Here is a 20,360-nt window from a genome sequence, read left to right as displayed (position 1 = left end):
TAAAATGTGCATAGCTTCACATAGCTGGTTACTGTATCAAGACTGGGTCTCCAAATAAAAATATTGCACAGATGATGCCAAATTATATGTGAAAATATTGCAAGACTAAAACATGAGAAGCCTGAAACTCCCAAATTCTACCTGACTGATACTACATTTGGTCACTAGAGAACTTTGTGGACTCTGACCATAGTACAATCTCCTTTTTGCTGTCTTTTCTTAAAAATGTTTCAATCACATTTGTTTAACATACAACAGCTGAGATTATTCAATCCCTTTAAATCCTAATGTCCAAAAATGCAAAAGTGCAACCAAATTTTTCTTTTGCTGGCTAACTTGTACTTCTGATATCAGATTTAAATGTCTGTACTCCACTGCCCCAGAAGGCTCAAATGACTTAGTACCTGACATTCTTCAAGCTAGCAGACCAAGGCAAGAAGTTGCTTAGTGCTGCATCTTCTCTTTGGCTCTAATCTCCTAAGTACTTCCATGAACAGCTCTGTTCTCTAACTCCTCATAATGAATATTACTAATTCCTGATCACAAAAAATACATGTGCTCTTCTGAAGTCCCTTGTGTCCTTCCATGAGATTAAAGGAGGGAAGTGGAACCCACAGGAAGTAGAACACTGTACCTGTGTGACAGCTACCCTGTGTAACCAGGCAGCTCCAGTTTCTAGAGTGTTCACCAGAGTCAGAGTCATACAGCCTCTTAGAGGGACCTACTCAGAGCTTCAGTAATTTTTGTTACTAGCACATTCACACCCTACACCTTGTGATTATTACACTAGATAGCTCTTTGACATAGAACATGCCTATTAAGCTCCAGGAATATTTTTGTTCTAGCAAGAGTTTCAAAAGCTGCAGTTGTGCGACTCAGCAGACCAGATTTTCCACTTTAACCAGGTTATTATTATCTTCAGCAGCAAAAAGGCTCCTGGCTTTCTATGTCTTTAATTAAACAGTCTACCTAGAAGATAATCTGGTCCTTCCCCTGTAGAGACATACTTCATTTTCTTTCATTTTAGCATTTTAAAGATTGTTAAAGGCATTTACTTAGAATTAATTCTGCTATCAGTAACCTGTGCTCTTCACTGGAACCTCAAAATCTTATGAGTATCCTGGCCAAAGAAATATTTGCTCACAGATTGAAGAGACTCAGCCCCTACAATTCAATTAAATTTTTTTTTTAACTCTGTCATTCTCAGAACTCAGGACAAGTGTTTCCCAGTGTCTCAATTCTTTCTGAAACAGAAGCAAAAAATAAGGACCCCCCCAAAACCTTCATGCAGGCATTTCAAAAAAAGTCAGGACTTCTGTCTCCTGCCTGAACTGTCACACATTACTTACTCAAGCTCAATATCTACATTTTTTATGTCTGAAACATTCAGGAGCTAAAACTCTCCCCCCACAAAGGGCAAGTATATGAGGGACTAACTATAAAACTGCTCATCAAGCAGTGTATCATTGCTGAGGCTTCCAAGCATTTGCTACAGCATCTCTGAACAACACTATTAGCAACAGAGCAGTGTGAGAGTGTTCCCAACAATAAACTCTCCCAGGTTACAGTGAATACTTTGTGCACTTATAAACATATACACACTCATCTTGAGTAGTCTTTTTTTTCCTCCTGATTTTGAGATGCCCAAATTCTTGGGACTCTGAAAAACTGAGGAATATATTGTGTTATGAAGCAACACAGAGAAGGAGGAGAAGAGAAGCTGCACCTGCATGCATTCAAAGACAGAACTAAAAAAAACCCTTTTAAATTGCTGTCCTTAGCCAGTTTTGAGGCTATGAATCCACAGCTCCACAGGAGATGTGGGTCATTAGCACATGGTAAGCAAGAGGTTTGAAATGGAACTCTCACTCAGCTTATACCCAGAGGCTTCTACAGTGCACCTGCAGAGTCATTACTAAAAGTAGCAAAAAGTTCCTTTGCATAAAACATTATGCTGCCTAAAATTACTCAAAAGAATCAAGTTTAAATGGATTCTGAAATCCTATGTACAGGAGGAGGACAAGCATACAAGCACCATGTGCACTGACACTCAAAGGGCACTCAGCCTCAACAGCCAGGACATCACGTTCCCACATAAGTGCCAAAAATATTGGCAAGAGGAATTTTCAGCTGCTTTAAAGTACAGTATTAGAAGACTCCAAGTAACAACAGCCACTAACCTGTTCCTTAACAGCAGTATTTACATTGGTCAGGTAGTGTTGACAGATTTGACAGAACACTCTCATCTGCTTCTTTAGACGTAGAAGATCCTCCTTTAAAAAGAATCATTTCATGTAACAGTTTTGCTTTTCCAATTTTATAGAGCCATACAGTGCATTCACTTCCACAGAGCATTCCACCAGACCTCATTGGCAACATTCAAGTCCACTATATTATTTTAAAAAATCACTATTACAAATAAAATTAGCAAGTAGCAATTTCCTTAATTTTGTCATTCTGTGTAGCACAGAAGAGATGGTAGTTGGGATGAAATTCATGTTATTTTATTAAAAAAAGTAGTAACTAAAAAACCTGTTATGTAGGAGCAGAAAATAATTTCAATAAGGGACAACTTTCCATTAGGTTCTTTTCATTCCTTCTGAAAGTACTACAAATGACATTTTGCTGCAAAACAGCTAGGTTAATCTTCATTTCTAAACTAACTTGTCAGTATTTAGCTCATCTGCCATTAGGCTTGTGATAAAGCTTTAATCACAATTACAAAAACCTCAAGACTGCTGTTTACCCTTTAAGGAATAAGGTAACAAAACCTCCAGATCCTTCACACACCTACGCCACCTCTCAACAATCTGTGCAGCCACTTCTTATCAGGTATTTGGGGTTGGAACTGTTCAAAGCCATTAAGACACAGATGGGTAAACTAACCAGCCAGTGGTGAAGTTCATATTCATCTCTAACACCTTCAGACTATAATTACTCACTGGACTAAAGAAGTCTCAACAGATAGGGGAAAGCCACAGTAATGTGATACAGGTGTTCTCTGTTATAAGATCATTAGTACAAGTTACATAGCATAATTTTCCACTCCTGCATCTACCAGAAGCTCAAACTACAACATCCTAAAATAAAATTAAAAAAAAATTAAAGGAAAAACGTTTATGTCCTCACATTAAAATGAGAGTATTGTGTAGTAATGGATTATTAATTACTCATACACTATTAATGTCATGAGTTCCCTTTGTTTTCTCCCTAGTAAACTGTGACAGTCATAACTTTTTTTTCTTGTATTAATTACAGGTATGATAATCAAAGTGTTTAAAAAACGTGAAGAATTTCCTTGCCTCCCCTCTGACATAAAGAAAGGTGTGTTAACAGGAACTCCAATAATGAAGTGCAACTCCAGCATAGATTTCCAGTAAAAAACTGGAAACTGCAGAAAAAGTATGTTTGATTACAGGGATTACATTTTTTAATTTTTGAGAAATAATTAAAATGCTTCAGCACTTACAAACTCCATTCTAAACTAGCTAGGCCTTTTGAAAAAAGCCTTTTTTTATTTGGCAGTTCACACAGTGAACCACCTAATCAACTTCTTCAAGTAATGCAGGATACAGGAAACCTTAATCCTTTCTCTAAGATTTTTCAAGAAGTGAAATTGGAAAGATGACATTTGCCAGAGCTTTGCCCTTCAAGATTACTATACATAGAACCAGAACAGGGCCTCTCATCATTCCCTGAAAAAAACTAACTTAATCTTTTCACATCTTTATTTAACAATAGATTTAAAAGCCTGATGAAGGGTAAAGTAGGATTGTGACATACTGAGCAATAAGAATACTATGATAGTACAAATTCTTAGATCTCACCAACTTGTCACTGATACTTCAAGGTTTCCAAACAAATCCAAACCCACTACCTGAGAGTAGAAAGACTAACTATACTGTGTTTGGTAACTTCCATTCTATCCCTTCTTGGTATTGTTACTGTGGCTGATAGGCTGATACTAAATCAACAAATCGTGCTGATTTACTGTTATTTTAAAATTCAGTCAAATGAAATATAATACTGACATTTAAATAATAAAACCAATTAAAGGAAGTAGTAGGTTTGTAAAAGTAAAGAATGTGACTACTAAAAGTATTAATTCAGAAGAACTTATTCAAAAAGCATGATTAGGTAGGTATCAATATAAAGAACATTCCTAGTTTTAATTAATGCCATCACAGTTCCCACTTGATGACACTGCACTATGTACAAATGTTTATTTACTAATACAACTGGAACAAGGCATACCTTTGTGGAACTGCTTTCAGTAACTTTTGCTAGCTGCCAAAGGATTACATAATGAGTACACTGCAGTGCATGAATAACAATCTGAAATCAAAAGGAAAGAAAGCATTAGATGACAAAGACCAATAAAAGACACCAACAAAAGGTATTTGTTGTTGTGTCTAAAGAACACATTTTAACTACAGACCTGTTCTGGCATGTCTCCATTTTCAATGCCAGTTTTCAATAGCTTGTAGTTGCAGCCAAACAAGTCCCATCTTGATAGGTCATGAGCACTGGAAGCATTAGAAATGAAGCAAAAAGTATTATTTAACTAATACTTTTTCTGCAATTTGAGGGTAACTACTAAAAGCTTAACTGGTCAAAATTAATTAATTAAGTTTTTAAATTTATGTTGAAAAAACCCAGCCACTGAATACCTCCCCACCCAAACCAACACACACACAAAAAATAATAAAAAACCCCAAAACAATCCCATTAAGTTGCATTAAAAAGTAAGATGCATCATATTAAAAACAAACAATTCCCCCCACCACAAACCCTGACTGACATGTGCAGAAGCCACTTACTTGTGAAAAGCAGTGATTCTCTTCAGTGTTGACAAAACTTGATATGCATCATCTTCATCAGGTTCCTCCCCCTATTTAATAATCATACAGTGAGATATCTCAAGCAGTGAACCGGGGATATCTCAGTGAACTGGGGAACTTAATACAACCAAACCCACAAACCCCCAAGCTGGGGGCAGGAGAGGGTGCAGACCTGATTCTAAATTATTGATAAAATATTTATCATGTCATATATGCTTTCAGAAGAGTCAGAGAGACAGGGCAGTCAGCAGTTCATATCTAGAGATGGAGTCAATGATATTAAATGTCTTTTCCAACCTTGACAATTCTAGGATTCTATAAAATAGCAGCTGAGGAAGAGAGAGGGGGAGGGGAGCAGGAGGAAGGAGAAGGGAGAAGGGAAAAGCCTAGGCTAGTGAAATACAATGTATAATGTAGGTGCTTCTATTTTCTCTGAAGAATCCAGCAGAGGCCACTGTCAGACAAAAGACACCGGACTAGATGGGCCACAGGTCAGTACTTCAGTCTTCCTTTAATCACAGAAAAGAGTCTTTGAGTGAGGTATGGGAACTGGCTTGTTCTAATTTTCCTGTAAGTTCTGACAAACTTGAATTTAGTAAAAAAAAAGTAAAAATCAAAGGGTCAAAAAAGTATCTATTTGTACATAAGATAAACTATCTGAGGTCAAGAAACTCCTCCTTAGTCTAGCAGAGATAATGCAAGTTTTACTATTCTATAGTTGCACAACCTATCAAAGAACTAAGGATTTCAACACTTCCACCAGAGTATTTGCATTTTTCCTTCAAGCCAACTTCTGACATGCTTTATAACTTCTTTCCTTGCTTTACCTCTCATTCTTTTCATCACAAAGGGAAACAAATGGGCACATTTTTTGTTTGGGATTTCTAGAATGGAATTCTAGTTCAGAACAAAAAGCAAGAGAAAAAAGGAGAGCTTGATAAACTACATGCATCTGAGAAATGTCAAGAATGAAGCTGTCAAAAAGACACTTCCTTTGCTCCTCACCACAGATGAAAAGGAGAAACAAATTTTGTCTGAATGTCAGAGATCCCACATAGTGAAGTTAAATACTCTATCAGGAGATTCTCACTTCTCAGATCAACACAGTGTGGGAACAAAGTTATTTTTGATCTACTAACTGCATCTGCTTGCATTCAGGAAGGGAGGGGGAGTGTTTTCTAGAGATTTTGATATTTAACAACAGCAATATGCAACCACAGGCAAGACTAGCAACAGTAGTACATCTGAGGAGAATCCTAGGGGAATTACAATACTACAACTTGCAAAATTGTAAGCCTCAAAAGCTAAGAGTAAAAAGTTTATGTATTTAATTGTTTATCTGAAACTTACTCAAATTCCCAAAGGATTCTTGTCAAAAGGAGACCAAAATTAAAGACTCATTACAAGAACAGTCTATGTTCACACTATCACAGCAGTGACACTGTAGTATTATTGCACTTGACTTAAGAGTTTTGAAAACCAGAGGGAAGCTCCCATTCCTAGCTCTGACTTGCAGAGAAAGACAGAAAAAAAATACCAAAAATATTTACAAGGGCAGGAAAAGGTGATCTTGCACATTAAAATACCTCTTGCAGGAAGTCCTCAAGCAGTCGATTAAACTTGTCTGCCAATTCATCTATTAACTGACTTCTTGCAATGTCAACCCTGTTAAAGATTGTGAATTCTTCATTACAGAGAGCATGGTAGGTTTTTGAACAGGCTTCCAAAACATCTATATCTGTGTGCTTCTCCACAATGTCCCGGATTTGTCGCAGTAAGGCATCCAAATGCTACAAGGAAGACCAGCCAAAGAAGAAAAGATGTATTTTTATTTTCATATATATATATACATGCAAACATACACAGGCATATTTAATAAACCTTCAAGAATTTTAAAAGGTAAATTCTGATAATTACTTTTGTACTATGATACAGAACACAAACACCTTCTAGAAAATCAGTGAAGCTTCTGAGAAATTGTCTATTTATCAAAAATTAAGTTGGAGCTTGTCAAAGACCAAATCACAGAAGTAATTAAAAGTTTGCTATTGTTGGTATGGTCTTATCTAACATTTGAATTTGCAATGACAACTGAACAACACAGAAGTATTTACCTCCCACTCACACAAACATTTATGCATGTTTATGTGTGCCTTAAAAGCTGTGTAATTGAAGTTTTAGTTTCATAACACTCTACTGTCCACCAACTAAAGCCAACTTCAGCTGTTCATATATTCCTCCCCTAAACCTGAGGTGCTCACTGCTGCTTGATCACTGCTGGCTGTGCTGTCAACTACACATTTTAACACTTTGTGACTCTAATGATTTCCAGCTACTTCCTTCACAATGCAGTAGCACATCTGAGAAGGAGACAGAGATGAGGACAGCTTCAACTTCATCATCATAGCAGATAAAATGAGAGCAGTAACTACATCATTTGTGATCTGGTATCCTTCCTCTTTTTCATGCGATGATGATGGTGGTTTTCTAGCTTCAGTGATAGAAAAAGAGAACTTACTGAGCTGTTTCTACAAGCTTTATCTGTCAAACAGCTATTACAAATATGACCATAACCCAGCAATAAATGTTCTCAATTTAAGTTCATTTAACTGGAAGATTTTCTGTTAAAGCTGGCCAGATAGGCCTCAGAAAACTCCTATTTTCAGTATCTCTAAGAAGAGCAGCCAGTCACAACTCTGAAATTGAAGTCACACTATCAGTAAGGGTTACAATAAATAAAATCTTCTTTACACAAAAAAACACTCCTAAAATGGTGACTGAAATTCCAGTGCCAAAGTCTAAATTCTGGGACTTTTCCTTTCATGTTTATGTGGGGATGTTACTGTACCTTTTCTAATCGCCCCGTTGTATAAATTTCCAAATCAAAGTATTGTGGCAACTGCAGTAAGTTGGTGACTTTTTCTGCATCTACAGAATACTGTAAAATTGGCAAGGAAAAAGTTTAGTTGAAAACGTCTTGGACAACACAATTCATTAGAGAACAAGTAAATATAAACAAAGATTAGTAAAAAAACTATAAAACTCATGGCTAGCTGTATCTTTAATTACAGAAATATACTTGTAAACATTTCAGCAATCATCCATCAGCAAGAAATGGAATTAAACCTACCTTTGCTAGCAACTGAGGAAGTGCCACTGCAAAAAGCTCAGTAATTTTTGTCCTGTCATCCAACTGGGTTTTCTTTTCCTTTGCTGTCAGCACCTAAAATATTGGCATTGTGAGGATTTTACAGCTAAAAGCTCTGATGCAAAGCTTCATTAACATTAATGAAATGATGATTAGGTACACAGACCTCTAAAATCACTGTAACGTATCAATGTAAAGCAGGAGGAAAGTGTGCAATTAAAAAAAAACCCCAACATTCAGCATTCAAAAAATGCAATTAAAAGTCAGTCCTAACACTATTAAGATAATCTTGAAAACAGAAGTGATAACCTATAACAAAAGGTTTACCTTTCCTGCAACAAAATAACATGACTGAAATGATAATGTAAGAATGGGGACCCCTTCAGCTTACAATTTTTAGCAATATTTACTCAATTAATTTCTCAATCCTGTTTTCATACAAGTTTTCAACCTGTTCTTAAATGGGTTTCTTACCAAAACATGAACCAGTCTTGAGAGATGACTGCTTAATGTCTTCCCAAAAGAGGCTGTCTAAACTCCATACAATCACAGAAAAGCCAGCTGGTGGACTGGCCTTCTTTCAAGAGACTATGTGGTGTATTTTCCTTTCCCTCATTTTGTTCTTTCCCACTGAAAATAGTTCTAGCTTTTCCCAAACATTGATTCTAGTCCTCCCTTCAAATCAATACTGTTTTCAAAATCAATTTTTATCATCTTTACTAGTACAAACAAATGCAGTAGTTTGAACAGTACCAAGCACGTGCCCAAGTCCAGAAAAAGCAAACTAGCCAGGGTAGTCAGTTGTGGAGAGCAAAGCTCAATCTCCCATCTCAGTCCCTTCAGCAGCAATAGCCTATAATCCCTTCCTTCTTCCCCCAGTGGCCCACAGAGCCATTCCCACATCTCTAGATGAGCAGGTTTTTTGCTTCCTACCCTTTTCCCCGTTCCTCTTCCCACCGGAGGATGACATTCAGCCGCTTGCCGAATTGTACAGAGCATGATTTCAATCAGAGCGCTTTCCTGCCTGTCCGTTAAAGCTGAAATTTGAGAAACAGATGTTAACACACAACTTATTTTTTATTTTCCACAAGGATTGAGATATGCTGGGGTTTTTGTTTGGGTTTTGAGGGTTTTTCCAGCTTTTTTGTTTAAGGCAAAAAGACAGACATGTAGACCAACAGTTCATTTCCAGAGATGGGGGTGACAGAGGGGATATAGAAAGTAAGTACCTTAAAAAACACCACAAGAAAATACTGAAAAATTTAGGGAATATCACTGGATGGGTCACAGGATAGGATGGAATAAACACCCAAGTTTTACTATTATTTTACTTCCTTTCAATTTTTCAGAGGTCCATTTATTAGGACCTACGAAATACAGAATTATACCAGGGGTTTTGTTTGGGTCTACTGTCAAAGAAATGATGGTATTTTTCCTTACGGTAGTTTTAACAATAAATTAACCAGTTGCACAAGTAACTTAGTTTCTCTGTGCAAAAAGTGCAGCCTGAACTTGTGGAACACCAAGGCAACACTGCATGCTAATTCCTTCTCTTTTCTTCTAACCATTGCTCTTGTGTAACACTTCCATACCAGGTGGTGATCTCTTTCTACACTTCCTCACATTTCATAATTGGTATTAGTGACTTCTTATAGTCATGGAAACACAGAAAATATATGTAAACATATTTTTTCCTGTTTTCAAGCCTAACAAAAACTGCACAGCAATATAAACAAAGATCTACAAAAATCTCTTACGTTCTTCTCCATTGAGAGGCTCCTCCAGCAGAAGACTGTTCATACATTCCCAGTCCTTCAAGAGGTCTGTTGCACAGTCCCACATGCTGTCCACAAGATAAGCAGCATGTTCATGCAACTAAAATAAGAACAGGTTAAGTATTTTATCAGCAATGAAGATTATTACAGAACTATAATACAGAGTATTTCTCATGCTTGGCTCCTGCCTGTGGCAAAAATACAGAGCAAGTTTTGCAAGCTCTCTGGTTAAACAGAAGATTTTCTTCCCCAATTAACTTAAAAAGATTAATCCAGACCAACAGCTACAAGGAGCAGTGCTACAAGATCTGTCAGAAACTGGGGGATAGGTGGGTAGGGATTGTGGGATTTTTTGCTTTTTTCTCTCTCCCCTTTTAAATCTATCAATTCACGATTTCTTTACACTTACACATCATCATGTTTGTCAGAGCAGCACTCACAGCCTGTCTCAATACTGTACTGACAGATCTTTCAAACAAACACAATCTTACAAAACAGTCTTTTGACCCCCAGGTTGCTCAAACAACAGGAAAACCAGGACATGGACCATGGTTATTAGCCAATGAGTGGGAAAAAAAAAACACCAACAAAATTTAACTGACAAAAATTAGAACAACAACAAAAACCCCCCCACACACACCAAAAAAACAAGGACATCCCTGAAACCCTACTTACTTCACTTTCCAAAAAGAAAAACACTAATGTCTTCACAAGATTAGCATTTGGACTTTGTCTTCCCCTCCTTTTCAGTATTCCATCATCTTCAGCATCTCTGCGGCTGAAAAGCCTAAAAGAAAAATTATTTCTTGACAACTTTCTTCTTCATTGTCTTCACCAGTCAATTCACATCAAGATACTGGGTTTTTACACACTAAATACCTTGTTGCTTCACTCCATATTTTACTTTGAAAGGAAGTAATCTGGGCCAAGTATCATTTGACCAATTTCAAATATGCATTTTATATATGCTGAGTTAATATGCCACTGACTGTTTCCAGTAGGATGTATGATTACAACAAAATGCTTTACAAACATCAGTGATAATTGCAGGTGCTTGAGGTCCTATGCTCCTCCTCAGCAAATGCTATTTTCTGAACCTCCCTATAGGAGACTTTAAAGCAGCTAAGAAATATTGGAAGGAGGTCTGAAAATTATTAGATGGAAACTCCATTTTGTTCTCCTACACACCTGACATGCTGGATTTTTAGTGGATTTTTTAAATGAAAAATATTTTATGAAATGGTCATATGGGACAATGGGGAGGAGACAGGCACAGGGGAGGAACTACAAATGGGAAAACACTCATGATGTAAGCCCAAGTTTTAGGCCCCAAACTACATAAGCATTTTAAGATGTTTCACAGGAAGAATGGGAAAGGAGAAGACAAAGGAACATTTTTATTATATTCCCTAAAGCTTTCAAAGTGCAATCCAAACTTCTACTTCCCATTTAGAAAAACTACAGCAGTTTAGAAAATAGAGTAATGTTACATTGTCTCTTCTTTCTTAAGGCCACTTTAGTTTCATTTTTTCCTTTTCTTGATTAAATCTAATAAGAATCATTATATTAATGCACACAAATCTACAGGACCAAGAAGTTAACTGTAATTTCTCCATCTTACTTTTTATAAAGAAATTCCCCTGCGGCAACTGCCACTGGCCGATGAGCTGAATAAACCAGGTGGTAGACATTTTCACAGTCTTCTGCAGTCAGAACTTCTTCACTACTCCTAGGGGTAGGGATGGGAAGAAGGAAAGAAAAAAGAAAGAAAAACCAAAAAGACTGAGTCAACAAAGTATGAACTCTAATGAGGGAGATGGAAATGAATGAGAACCTCAACTTTTTCCTTCAATTTATCATCCTAAAACTCCAGTCTTAGCTCCAAAGTCTTCCTGAACAAAATACACTGATGAAGTATGAGCTATTGCTAGAAGGTCATGCTCAGGAGTTCGAATATAGTGTAACATTCAACATGTTCTGTGTTCTTCATTTCAACCATTCCATGATAGCTTTTAACTATGAGTCCCTAGCCCTTACACCTACTGACCTGTGGGAGATAAGCAGTAACACTGTTCTAGACAGATTACTTTTGGAATTCCATTTTCTTTGAGAGTAAGATGCACAGACATTTCTATAGCCTTCAGATTATTTGAAGTGTCATGCTGCTGGCCTCACCCACAAGGCCAACACTTAAGTTTTGGTATTTGTTGTATGTCAAATAAGGAAATATACATGTACTTACTGTAAAACAAGAGTGAGTAATTTTATTGCTTGGACTGCAACATCATATTCTTTGTCAAGAGTCATAGACACAATTCTATCCTAAGAACATAAAAGAAAATGTTTTTGAAGAGGAAAGATGTGTGATGCAACTTTTAAAAAAATCATATATACTCAAAGTAAGAAATAACACTAACCTTGAACCGACTGGTGAAGAGTTCCAATTTGGAATTAAGCTCCTTATTATAGTAAAGCCCTTGCAAAGCGGTTAGGCATTTGAGTCTTACTTCTCCTTGCTAAAATAAAATTAAGAACTGAATTAAAAGTCAAATATAGGATACTGCTGTGATCTTCATGTCATACAGGACAAGTTTCTTTTACAGTGAGAATTAATTCAAAAACAAAGATTAAATGCTGTCACAATACTCTACAAATAATCATATTAATGACATAAAGATATAACCTTCTTTGTAACAAGGCAGTGAAGCAACAAAAACTAACAAAACCCTCCAAGGTCTCCCTGCAGTTACCATCTCCATAAATCAAAATACATCTGCTTCATTCTTTCTAAACACTCAAGATATTTCTATCATTGATGACCATTCCTTGTTCAATCAAAATTACTAAGTAAATAATGAGAGAAATACTCCTCTTGAAATACAAGAGCTGCTCCAGCAGAGAACATGTTCTAAGGTAAAGATGACCTCACCCCACTGCCAGAGGTTATTGGGTTTTTACACCAAGCCCATGAACAGCACAGCAAGACCAAGCATCCCTCAGTTCTTTCACTTAAAATTCAACAGCTTGAAGTTTCTGATATGTGCTGACTCAATAATGAGTCAGGGACTGTTTGTAAACCATATTGACCCCTCCAAGCAGAGAATAGTCTCAGATGGTAGTTGGTAAATAACAGCTTGAGGCACTAGCCAGCACAAAAGGGGGCTTTCCCCATACTTTTTGCAGCTAGATGAGAATGCCAGAGTTTCATAACTTGGCAAAACAGAGTACTGCCAGGCTATAGGGATGATGAGTTAATTTGAAGTAGTTAAGCATGATGAACTACAAGTTTGCATCAGCAACAAATAAATAGAAAAGACCATTTGCCTACAAATAACAGTTTCTTAAAAAAATCTATACGTACTTTCTAAAAACATTCAAGCCTGGCTTATGTGCATTTTGAAATGCCAGTACTTCTGAGTGATAAGGAAAGCAGTGATCAGTTCAAATAGTTAAGAGATCCAAACCTAGTCTGGAAAGATCAATAACTAAAACCAAGGAGTTCTGCCTCTTGGTTCTGCTCCTCCTACTCTGTGCAGGTTACCTTGTCATGCATAGTCCACCCCACATATTTTAAGTAGCTGTCATTGAGGAAGGCATCACTGTACATTTTCATCCATATTCCAATCTCCTCAATGCAGATGGCTCTTATTTCAGCAATTGCATCTCTGTGGAGAGAAGTGGGGCAGTAAGTTCAAAGAGATGAATAATTAGAAATAACCTGCCCCCAGCTTCCAGAATAAATTAATGATGCTACACATTATTTACTGAGAGAAACTTACCGATATCTATGCACAAAAACACCCTTAAATATTGCATTCATCATGTTTTCTATTTCATCCTGATTTTCTTGAAGCTGAAAGAATGTAGAGAGTACATAAACAGTGAGCAGCATTTTTACAGTCAGATCAGATGGTGCTGATGCTAGACAAACTAAATTAACATTTAGAAGTGTGACCATTAAATCCTTTCACAGATTCAGAAATATTCACAGATCTGTTTCACAGTACAATATGCTATTATTTAAGAAATTGTATCTACCACAGTATACAAATTTTAGTAATTCTGGTTACTGGGAAACTGTTCTTCAAGTGTAACAAAGACATCTTGTGTTTCTGAAAGGTCCTTCTTAATTTGTAAGAAAGCCTGATTTAATTTTCTAGTAACATCATTGCTTTTTTACATATCTATGTATTACTCACACTAGGACAGGCCCTGCACACATATCTAACAAAACTACATTGAATGGGTTGTTCAGAGATCAGTCTTGAACTGCAAGATCTTTGGGAGATGATAAGAAGGCAAACTTGTTAGTTTGTCTCAACTGTCAGGAAAAACAACCCTTAACAGGTAACAGTACAAATGCTGGAGAGCAAAGGTGATCTTTGATGATGAAGAAGTTATTCCCAACGTCTAAAAACCAAAAACCTAAAAGAAAACAAACATCACCACCACCGCCCAAAAAACAAACAAAAACCAAACCACCAATTGCCCCAGAAGTACAAACTGAAACCTGATTGAATTAGGGCTTTCAACAAGACAACATTGTCAGCAATGAATCAGCAAGTCTCTTTTACACAAAAGAAAGAAAACAGAAGTAGACTGCATTTTCAACTTTGATAGTGCTTTCTGTACATGAAAAAAGCCTTATCTAAAGCCTTTAAATACATTTCCTGCTGAGATCATTAGTGACATTATAAAAGCAGTATTTTGCTCCAAGATCATGGAGATCTTCTCTAGAAGCTAAAGCCTGTCAATGTGTGGTAATTTTCAATACATATTTGAGCTCAATGTAGGAAACTCCTCAAGGAATACAACAAAAATGTATCTATTACTGATTGCAATCTCTCTCACTAACCCCACTGCAACACTACTATTTTTAAGACTCTACATTTACTTCTTTTTACAGAAAACCAGACAGTAGGAAGCACCTCGCAAAGTTGTTGAAGCATTAAATATGAACAACCTGAAGAGATAAAGAGATGGATAACTACCAAAACCAATTAGAGACCAAAATTAATTATTAGTGGCCATTTATGAACATTTATATTTATGAACACATAGTTAGACTAACCTCCTTTCTCTTCTGTAGTAAGAGTTCCAGCCTATCATTAGCTCGTTTCCCAATGATTTTATTCCGTTCTGCTTCATACTGCCGCTGTGTGTTGTCCATGTTAATACTTAGATTTAATGCCACATTCACTAAAGCAGTCATCAGTTTCATGGCTACAAAAGTAAGTGAAAAGAATAAGGATTATTTAAAAGGTTACCTGATCTAAGAAAACCTAGAAGAAAAATCTTGACACCTTTTCTGGTCAACCCTTGCTGTATCTATGAAAATATATTTAGTGTAATTTTCTGCTACACAAACTTATGCAATGTTTTATCAAGCACTGCATCATTATTTATCAAGACAATAGATGCAATATTGCTATTCTGTTCTTTTTTTGTCACTTCTTTAATACTATAATCATTATTTTTATTACATGTACATTATTAGGATTGAATTGAGAGATACAGGATCTGTTTCCTCCCCAAAATGAAGGTAGAATGTAAGATTAATAAACTTAGCCCAAGAAATACTAGAAAAATTGTTATCAGAGTCAGTTAGACTGACACCATTCAGTCTTAAATATACAAGAAGTTTCTTTCTTCAAAAGGAAATGTCTTAGACAACCAACACCACCATATCACACCAGTTTTTTTCCTCAATTTAATTTTAAAAAGGTGCAGGTTTTCCAAAGATTCAATTATTAGCAAAAGCAGAGAAAGCACATTAGCTGACTACAAGCTAAGAAAACCAAAATATAAAACACACTTGCGTGGGATTTTTGTGTCCTTTTATTTTTAGCTCAATCCTTTTTAAAAGAGTGCAGACAAATAACCCCTTTTTCAGAAACTAGAAGGTGATCAATTGTATACTTGCTTGTCTTGTGAGCTTCAGTAATAAGGCATACGAGGGCTTGCACTGGCAGAGCAGCCACAGAAAATTCTTGTGCATGTATCACTAGCATAAAGCTAATAAGCAAGGCTTAAAGACATGCAGTTATATTGAAATATTATCTCACATTGTGATCTCCAAGATTAAAGAGGAAATCTGAGTTAATCACAGAAGCTGAAATTAACAGAAGTACCAGTAAATATGGATACTAGGATTTTGCTGGCACTCTTTTCCATATAAAATATGATCTTCAACAATACAAACAGTAAAACTCAGATGAATGCACAAAGCCAACAGAACTGACTGCTGATGTGAAAAAATGAAAACACATGGATCATTAAAAAATACTTTGTTTGACAGAAACTAACACACAACGGGGCAATTTCTGCAACTTTTATTCAGGCACAACTCCAATCAAAAAAAACCCAAAAAACCAAGGTAATAACTTGCTTTTTAAGACCTAGAATAGAATTTGTATTAAGTCATATAGTACAACAGTCAAAACTGATGATACAGCAGAATCTGTAAACTCTCCTGAAATAAAAAGTTTTGTTCCTCTCTCCATCTCCATAAGAAATGTTCTGGCTGGTAGAAGTCACACAGCAGCAGCCCCAGTGCAGTGTGCTAATGTAAATTCAAGAGGGCTATCAAGGATACAGAAGGACTGACATGACAGTCAGGACTGAAGCCAGCTGTACATCAGCCAGGTCAAGGGACGCTAACAATAATTACTCCCAGTGTGGCAAAACCTGAGTTTCACACTCTGCCTCATTTTACCTTGTTCAAAGTAAAATTGTTACCACAACCTCACATAAGCTGACAGCCACACAACGCCATTCACAATCCTTCCTCAGTAATCAGTGCAAGTTTAGGACTCCCTTATCCAAGCTCATCCTTTGTCCACACAAATAGATGTTTCTTTGAAACACTCTATACTTATCTCATAAAGGATTTCTTCACAATTTAACATATTGGGAAAAAAATTATGTGAAGAGGTCAATTACATAAAACATAAAAAAATTTAGAGACTGTATTACTGATGAAAAAAATATTTTTAATTATTTCTAATGCGAAGACTGGAAATGCTACTTTATGTAGCGCCATGACCTCAATATGTAACACAATTTAAGTTTGTAGCAAAAATTGCATCCAACACAAACTACAACTTCTGTTTCACTTAATGCAGAGCATGTACAGGTTCAACTGCATTTGAGATTAAAAGACACCTACACCCTTATTTATGATCAAAGACAATCTATTAGAATCAACTGAAAAGTTTCCTTATATTTACTTTTCTACTAAAGGTAACAAAAATTAAATACCAGACAGCTAGAATGTTTAAAAATAGTGCTGTGTTTTTAGTAACAAAAATCCAAGATAAAAAGCTGTCCCAAAGATGAAAACTGTATCACAAAATAAAACACAAGTTGAATGTTGAATCTCACTCAAGAAGTTCAAGCAGAGTAATTCTGTCCTGTGCAACACAAAACATTAAATGTAAGCAATACCCAAATAAATATAATTAATAATAATAGTCATATAAATAGAATTCACTGACCTGCCAGTGTGCTAGTGTGCCGAAAGGCTCTGACTTGAGAGTCTGACAGCCCCGTGAGCAGGGAAATGACAGTGTCCATCATGTACTCATCATAGATGATGCTATACTGACACTGTCGGACGAGCACTCCAATGAACTCACAAAAACTGGATTTGAACTTTTTCCACTGGGGGCCAGCCATAGTTAGTGGATAATCTCCACTATCCTATTCAAACACAGAAAGGGAAACAGGAAACTCTTTCAAACACTTTAAAAGTTATTTCATTAAATAAAGATTAAGAAGAGATACATGCAACTTTAAAGGCAAAAATCTCAGAGGCCTTAAAAATGATACATCAGAAGAATATGATTCCATAAATATGAATATACTTTGCAGCTGAGGCTTGTTATAACACAAAGACAATATTCTAACTACAAGTTCCTCTTTTTTGTTTGACACAAAATAAATGGAAAAAAATGATTTGCCTTACAAATCTTTGTTACACTAGAATCATCACATGAACAGTTAGATGACAAGTTTAGGAACAGGCTGGGATCATAAGGAAGTTTACAGGGAAATGCTTACATATCAGACTGAAACTTCCTGAAGTCATAAAATTACCAACTACAACACCTCAAATATAACAAATGTGTGTCCTCTCCTGATATGGGAGCCTTTACAAATAACGGTAAAATGACAGGGAAAAATAAAGAATCATTCGTGTCAGTGCCACAGTGAAACTGTGAACAAGTTTCTTTAACAGACTGAGCAACAAAACAGGTTGAAAAATAAAGAAAATATCCAAGAAAAGGGATTAGAAATCTGAGAGCTGCTCATTAGAATTCTTTACAAGAAAGAGTCAGCATGACATAGTGATTAAAAAACCCATGTACCAACAGTCCCAGGTGTGGCTTTATGAATTTCACACAATATTGCCTTAGAGTAATCAAATCTATTTATGCATTGAGGTAGTTTTAGGGAACACTAAAATTCCTTTAAAGAAAAGGATATTACATTTTCTCCTCGGTTAAAGTTATTGATTTTTTTAATTATTGGAGGAGTGGCAGTGGAGAGAATTGTGTCTGCACTAGACAAATTTGGGGAGGAGGTTTTAAAGCTACATTTACGTTCTCTGAACACAGGATGAAAGGAACACCACTCAAACCCAGGAAAATCAAAAACAAATGAAAGCCAAATGAAACAAACAAACAAAAAAAACCCCAAAACAAAAACAAAATAAAAACTACAAAAAACAAGCAAAACAAAAAGAACCCCATCACCCACCAAAAAAAAAAAAACCCAATACATCTCATTTACCCCAACACTCTGTGGAACAGAAAGTGACAATTTAAAGGGAAAAAAACTATAATCCCCATCAAAGGAAAAGCATTAGTCTTCAACTGGAAAATAATCAAATTTAAATCCCCACGATTTGTAGATTAATGAATGCATAGAAAGAAATTCAGCAACCATTTTAAGAGACAATATAAGGCCCTATATAAACAGCAAGATAGGGAGGCATCCCCCACAGTGCCACCAAAGTAGGAGTTCCCACTATTTAAAAACTGAAAGTCAATATTGATTTCTTAAACCATTAATAAAATAAGTTGCATACATGCAGAGCTTTACTTCCTAGTCTTTTAAGTTCAGTGAAAGAAGAGTTAAACATTTTCATTCATAAAAATCCTGTAATTTTTGTAACTCCATATTCTTGAAATAAATATCTTGAAATAAACCTGATCCAGCAAGATTAGGACAGGTACAAAGAAAATAAAAATGAATACATAACCAGCACTTCATTTAATTACCTCATCAAATTCTTCAGTCATTTTTCGGATAATTTCAGAATTCTGCATATGTCGGAACATCTCTGCTGTAACAACTCCTACAATTTAGATATTAGGTCATTAGCAGTGTTAATATGAAAGCTGTAGATGGCAGATGACATAGCTCCTGCTACAATTTCAAAATAACCCATTTTCACCTAACCTACTGATTACACATGTGTGTTTTTAATAAATTTCACTTTTTTCTTCTAGCATTCATGTATAACAAGTATCCATTTATTTATGTGGGGTTTAGTCTTACTCTTCTTAAGAAGCATGTTCACACACATCTAGAATTTACTCATTCACTCAATCAGAAGTCAAAGGTACTTGTGCCAGGCCTCTGTACCAGTGAGCATTCCACCATCTGAAGTGACCTTTTGGGACTCAAGATTCTAAATAGTGCAAGACAATTTCCAACAGCTGTACTGCTACTTATTGTCTTCTGCACTGTAATAAACAGAGCACTTTCATAAAATTTCTATTTGTCTTGGCCTCAAATTGTTAGACCTCCCAAAGTTTACTGCAAAAATTCATGACAAGGATCATCACAGATATCATTAAAAGATTCTGCAGCTTTATCTTGTAACAAAAATCAAAAGGTCACTACTCCTGAAAGTGCAAATAACCCCTGAGGAACACTGTTAGCTTTCTGGAGATTTACACTTGTTTAAAAGTTTATCAGGACAGAGAAGCACTTGAGCAGAACAAATTACATCTAGTCCTCCTCTATCAAGCATAGTGACACTGCAAAGCAAGTTACCTTCTCCTCAAGAGGAGGTGAGAGGTAAAAGAATGGAGGACACAGAAATGAGGAAAGAAAAATCAGAAAATAAAGAAAAAAATATGGAAGCACAACCTTACTGTAGACAGGCTACCATAAAGTTGTCTGTAATATCTTTTGAAACAAGCATGTCTACAAAAGCTATGAAGCAATCTTAATCAATGATAAAACATAGGTACATCCAAATTAGAATTCCAAGACTGAATAACCTGAACTATCGGTGGTAAGAGAGATGATTTTCTGAAATAATAGCAGAAACAAAGGAAGAGGAAGCACATGTTAAGTACCAGTACTGATTTCTATCTGCTGTAAATACAAAAGGCTTAATCAACACTTTAAACTACAGTATAAGATTTCTAAACCTCCTGTTCCCACATTCAGAAATACTTGTTTAACTCCAAGAACCTGAAAATGTAAACTAGCTCTGGGGATGAAGCAGTCTTACAGCCTCAGTGGTATGAAAGCAAAGATTGAGAATCATGCTGTAATATTGCTTAAATGGATGAGTAA

The 20,360-nt window shown here is 36.0% G+C and overlaps 1 protein-coding gene across 6 annotated transcripts in view; it reads right to left on the bottom strand.

The window, feature by feature from the left end:
• STAG2 (STAG2 cohesin complex component) overlaps positions 1-20,360 on the bottom strand; it is a 73,044-nt gene that overhangs the window by 11,491 nt on the left and 41,193 nt on the right. For all 6 annotated transcript variants that reach the window (XM_071442419.1, XM_071442416.1, XM_071442418.1 and 3 more), the window contains exons 6-23: positions 19,049-19,125; positions 17,261-17,465; positions 14,836-14,987; positions 13,544-13,617; positions 13,306-13,429; positions 12,182-12,280; positions 12,007-12,086; positions 11,386-11,493; positions 10,440-10,551; positions 9,747-9,864; positions 8,923-9,026; positions 7,972-8,064; positions 7,690-7,779; positions 6,428-6,631; positions 4,821-4,891; positions 4,439-4,526; positions 4,255-4,335; positions 2,181-2,273 (exon numbers count right to left, since the gene is read on the bottom strand). In XM_071442419.1, coding sequence (XP_071298520.1) covers positions 2,181-2,273; positions 4,255-4,335; positions 4,439-4,526; positions 4,821-4,891; positions 6,428-6,631; positions 7,690-7,779; positions 7,972-8,064; positions 8,923-9,026; positions 9,747-9,864; positions 10,440-10,551; positions 11,386-11,493; positions 12,007-12,086; positions 12,182-12,280; positions 13,306-13,429; positions 13,544-13,617; positions 14,836-14,987; positions 17,261-17,465; positions 19,049-19,125 — 1,973 coding nt within the window. The remainder of the gene's footprint in view (positions 1-2,180; positions 2,274-4,254; positions 4,336-4,438; positions 4,527-4,820; positions 4,892-6,427; positions 6,632-7,689; positions 7,780-7,971; positions 8,065-8,922; positions 9,027-9,746; positions 9,865-10,439; positions 10,552-11,385; positions 11,494-12,006; positions 12,087-12,181; positions 12,281-13,305; positions 13,430-13,543; positions 13,618-14,835; positions 14,988-17,260; positions 17,466-19,048; positions 19,126-20,360) is intronic.

This window comes from Agelaius tricolor, unplaced genomic scaffold, assembly GCF_023055355.1.
Source record: "Agelaius tricolor isolate 1412-34295 unplaced genomic scaffold, bAgeTri1.0.p SCAF_17, whole genome shotgun sequence".
NCBI lineage: Eukaryota > Metazoa > Chordata > Aves > Passeriformes > Icteridae > Agelaius > Agelaius tricolor.
This window is presented reverse-complemented; position numbering and strand designations above follow the sequence as displayed.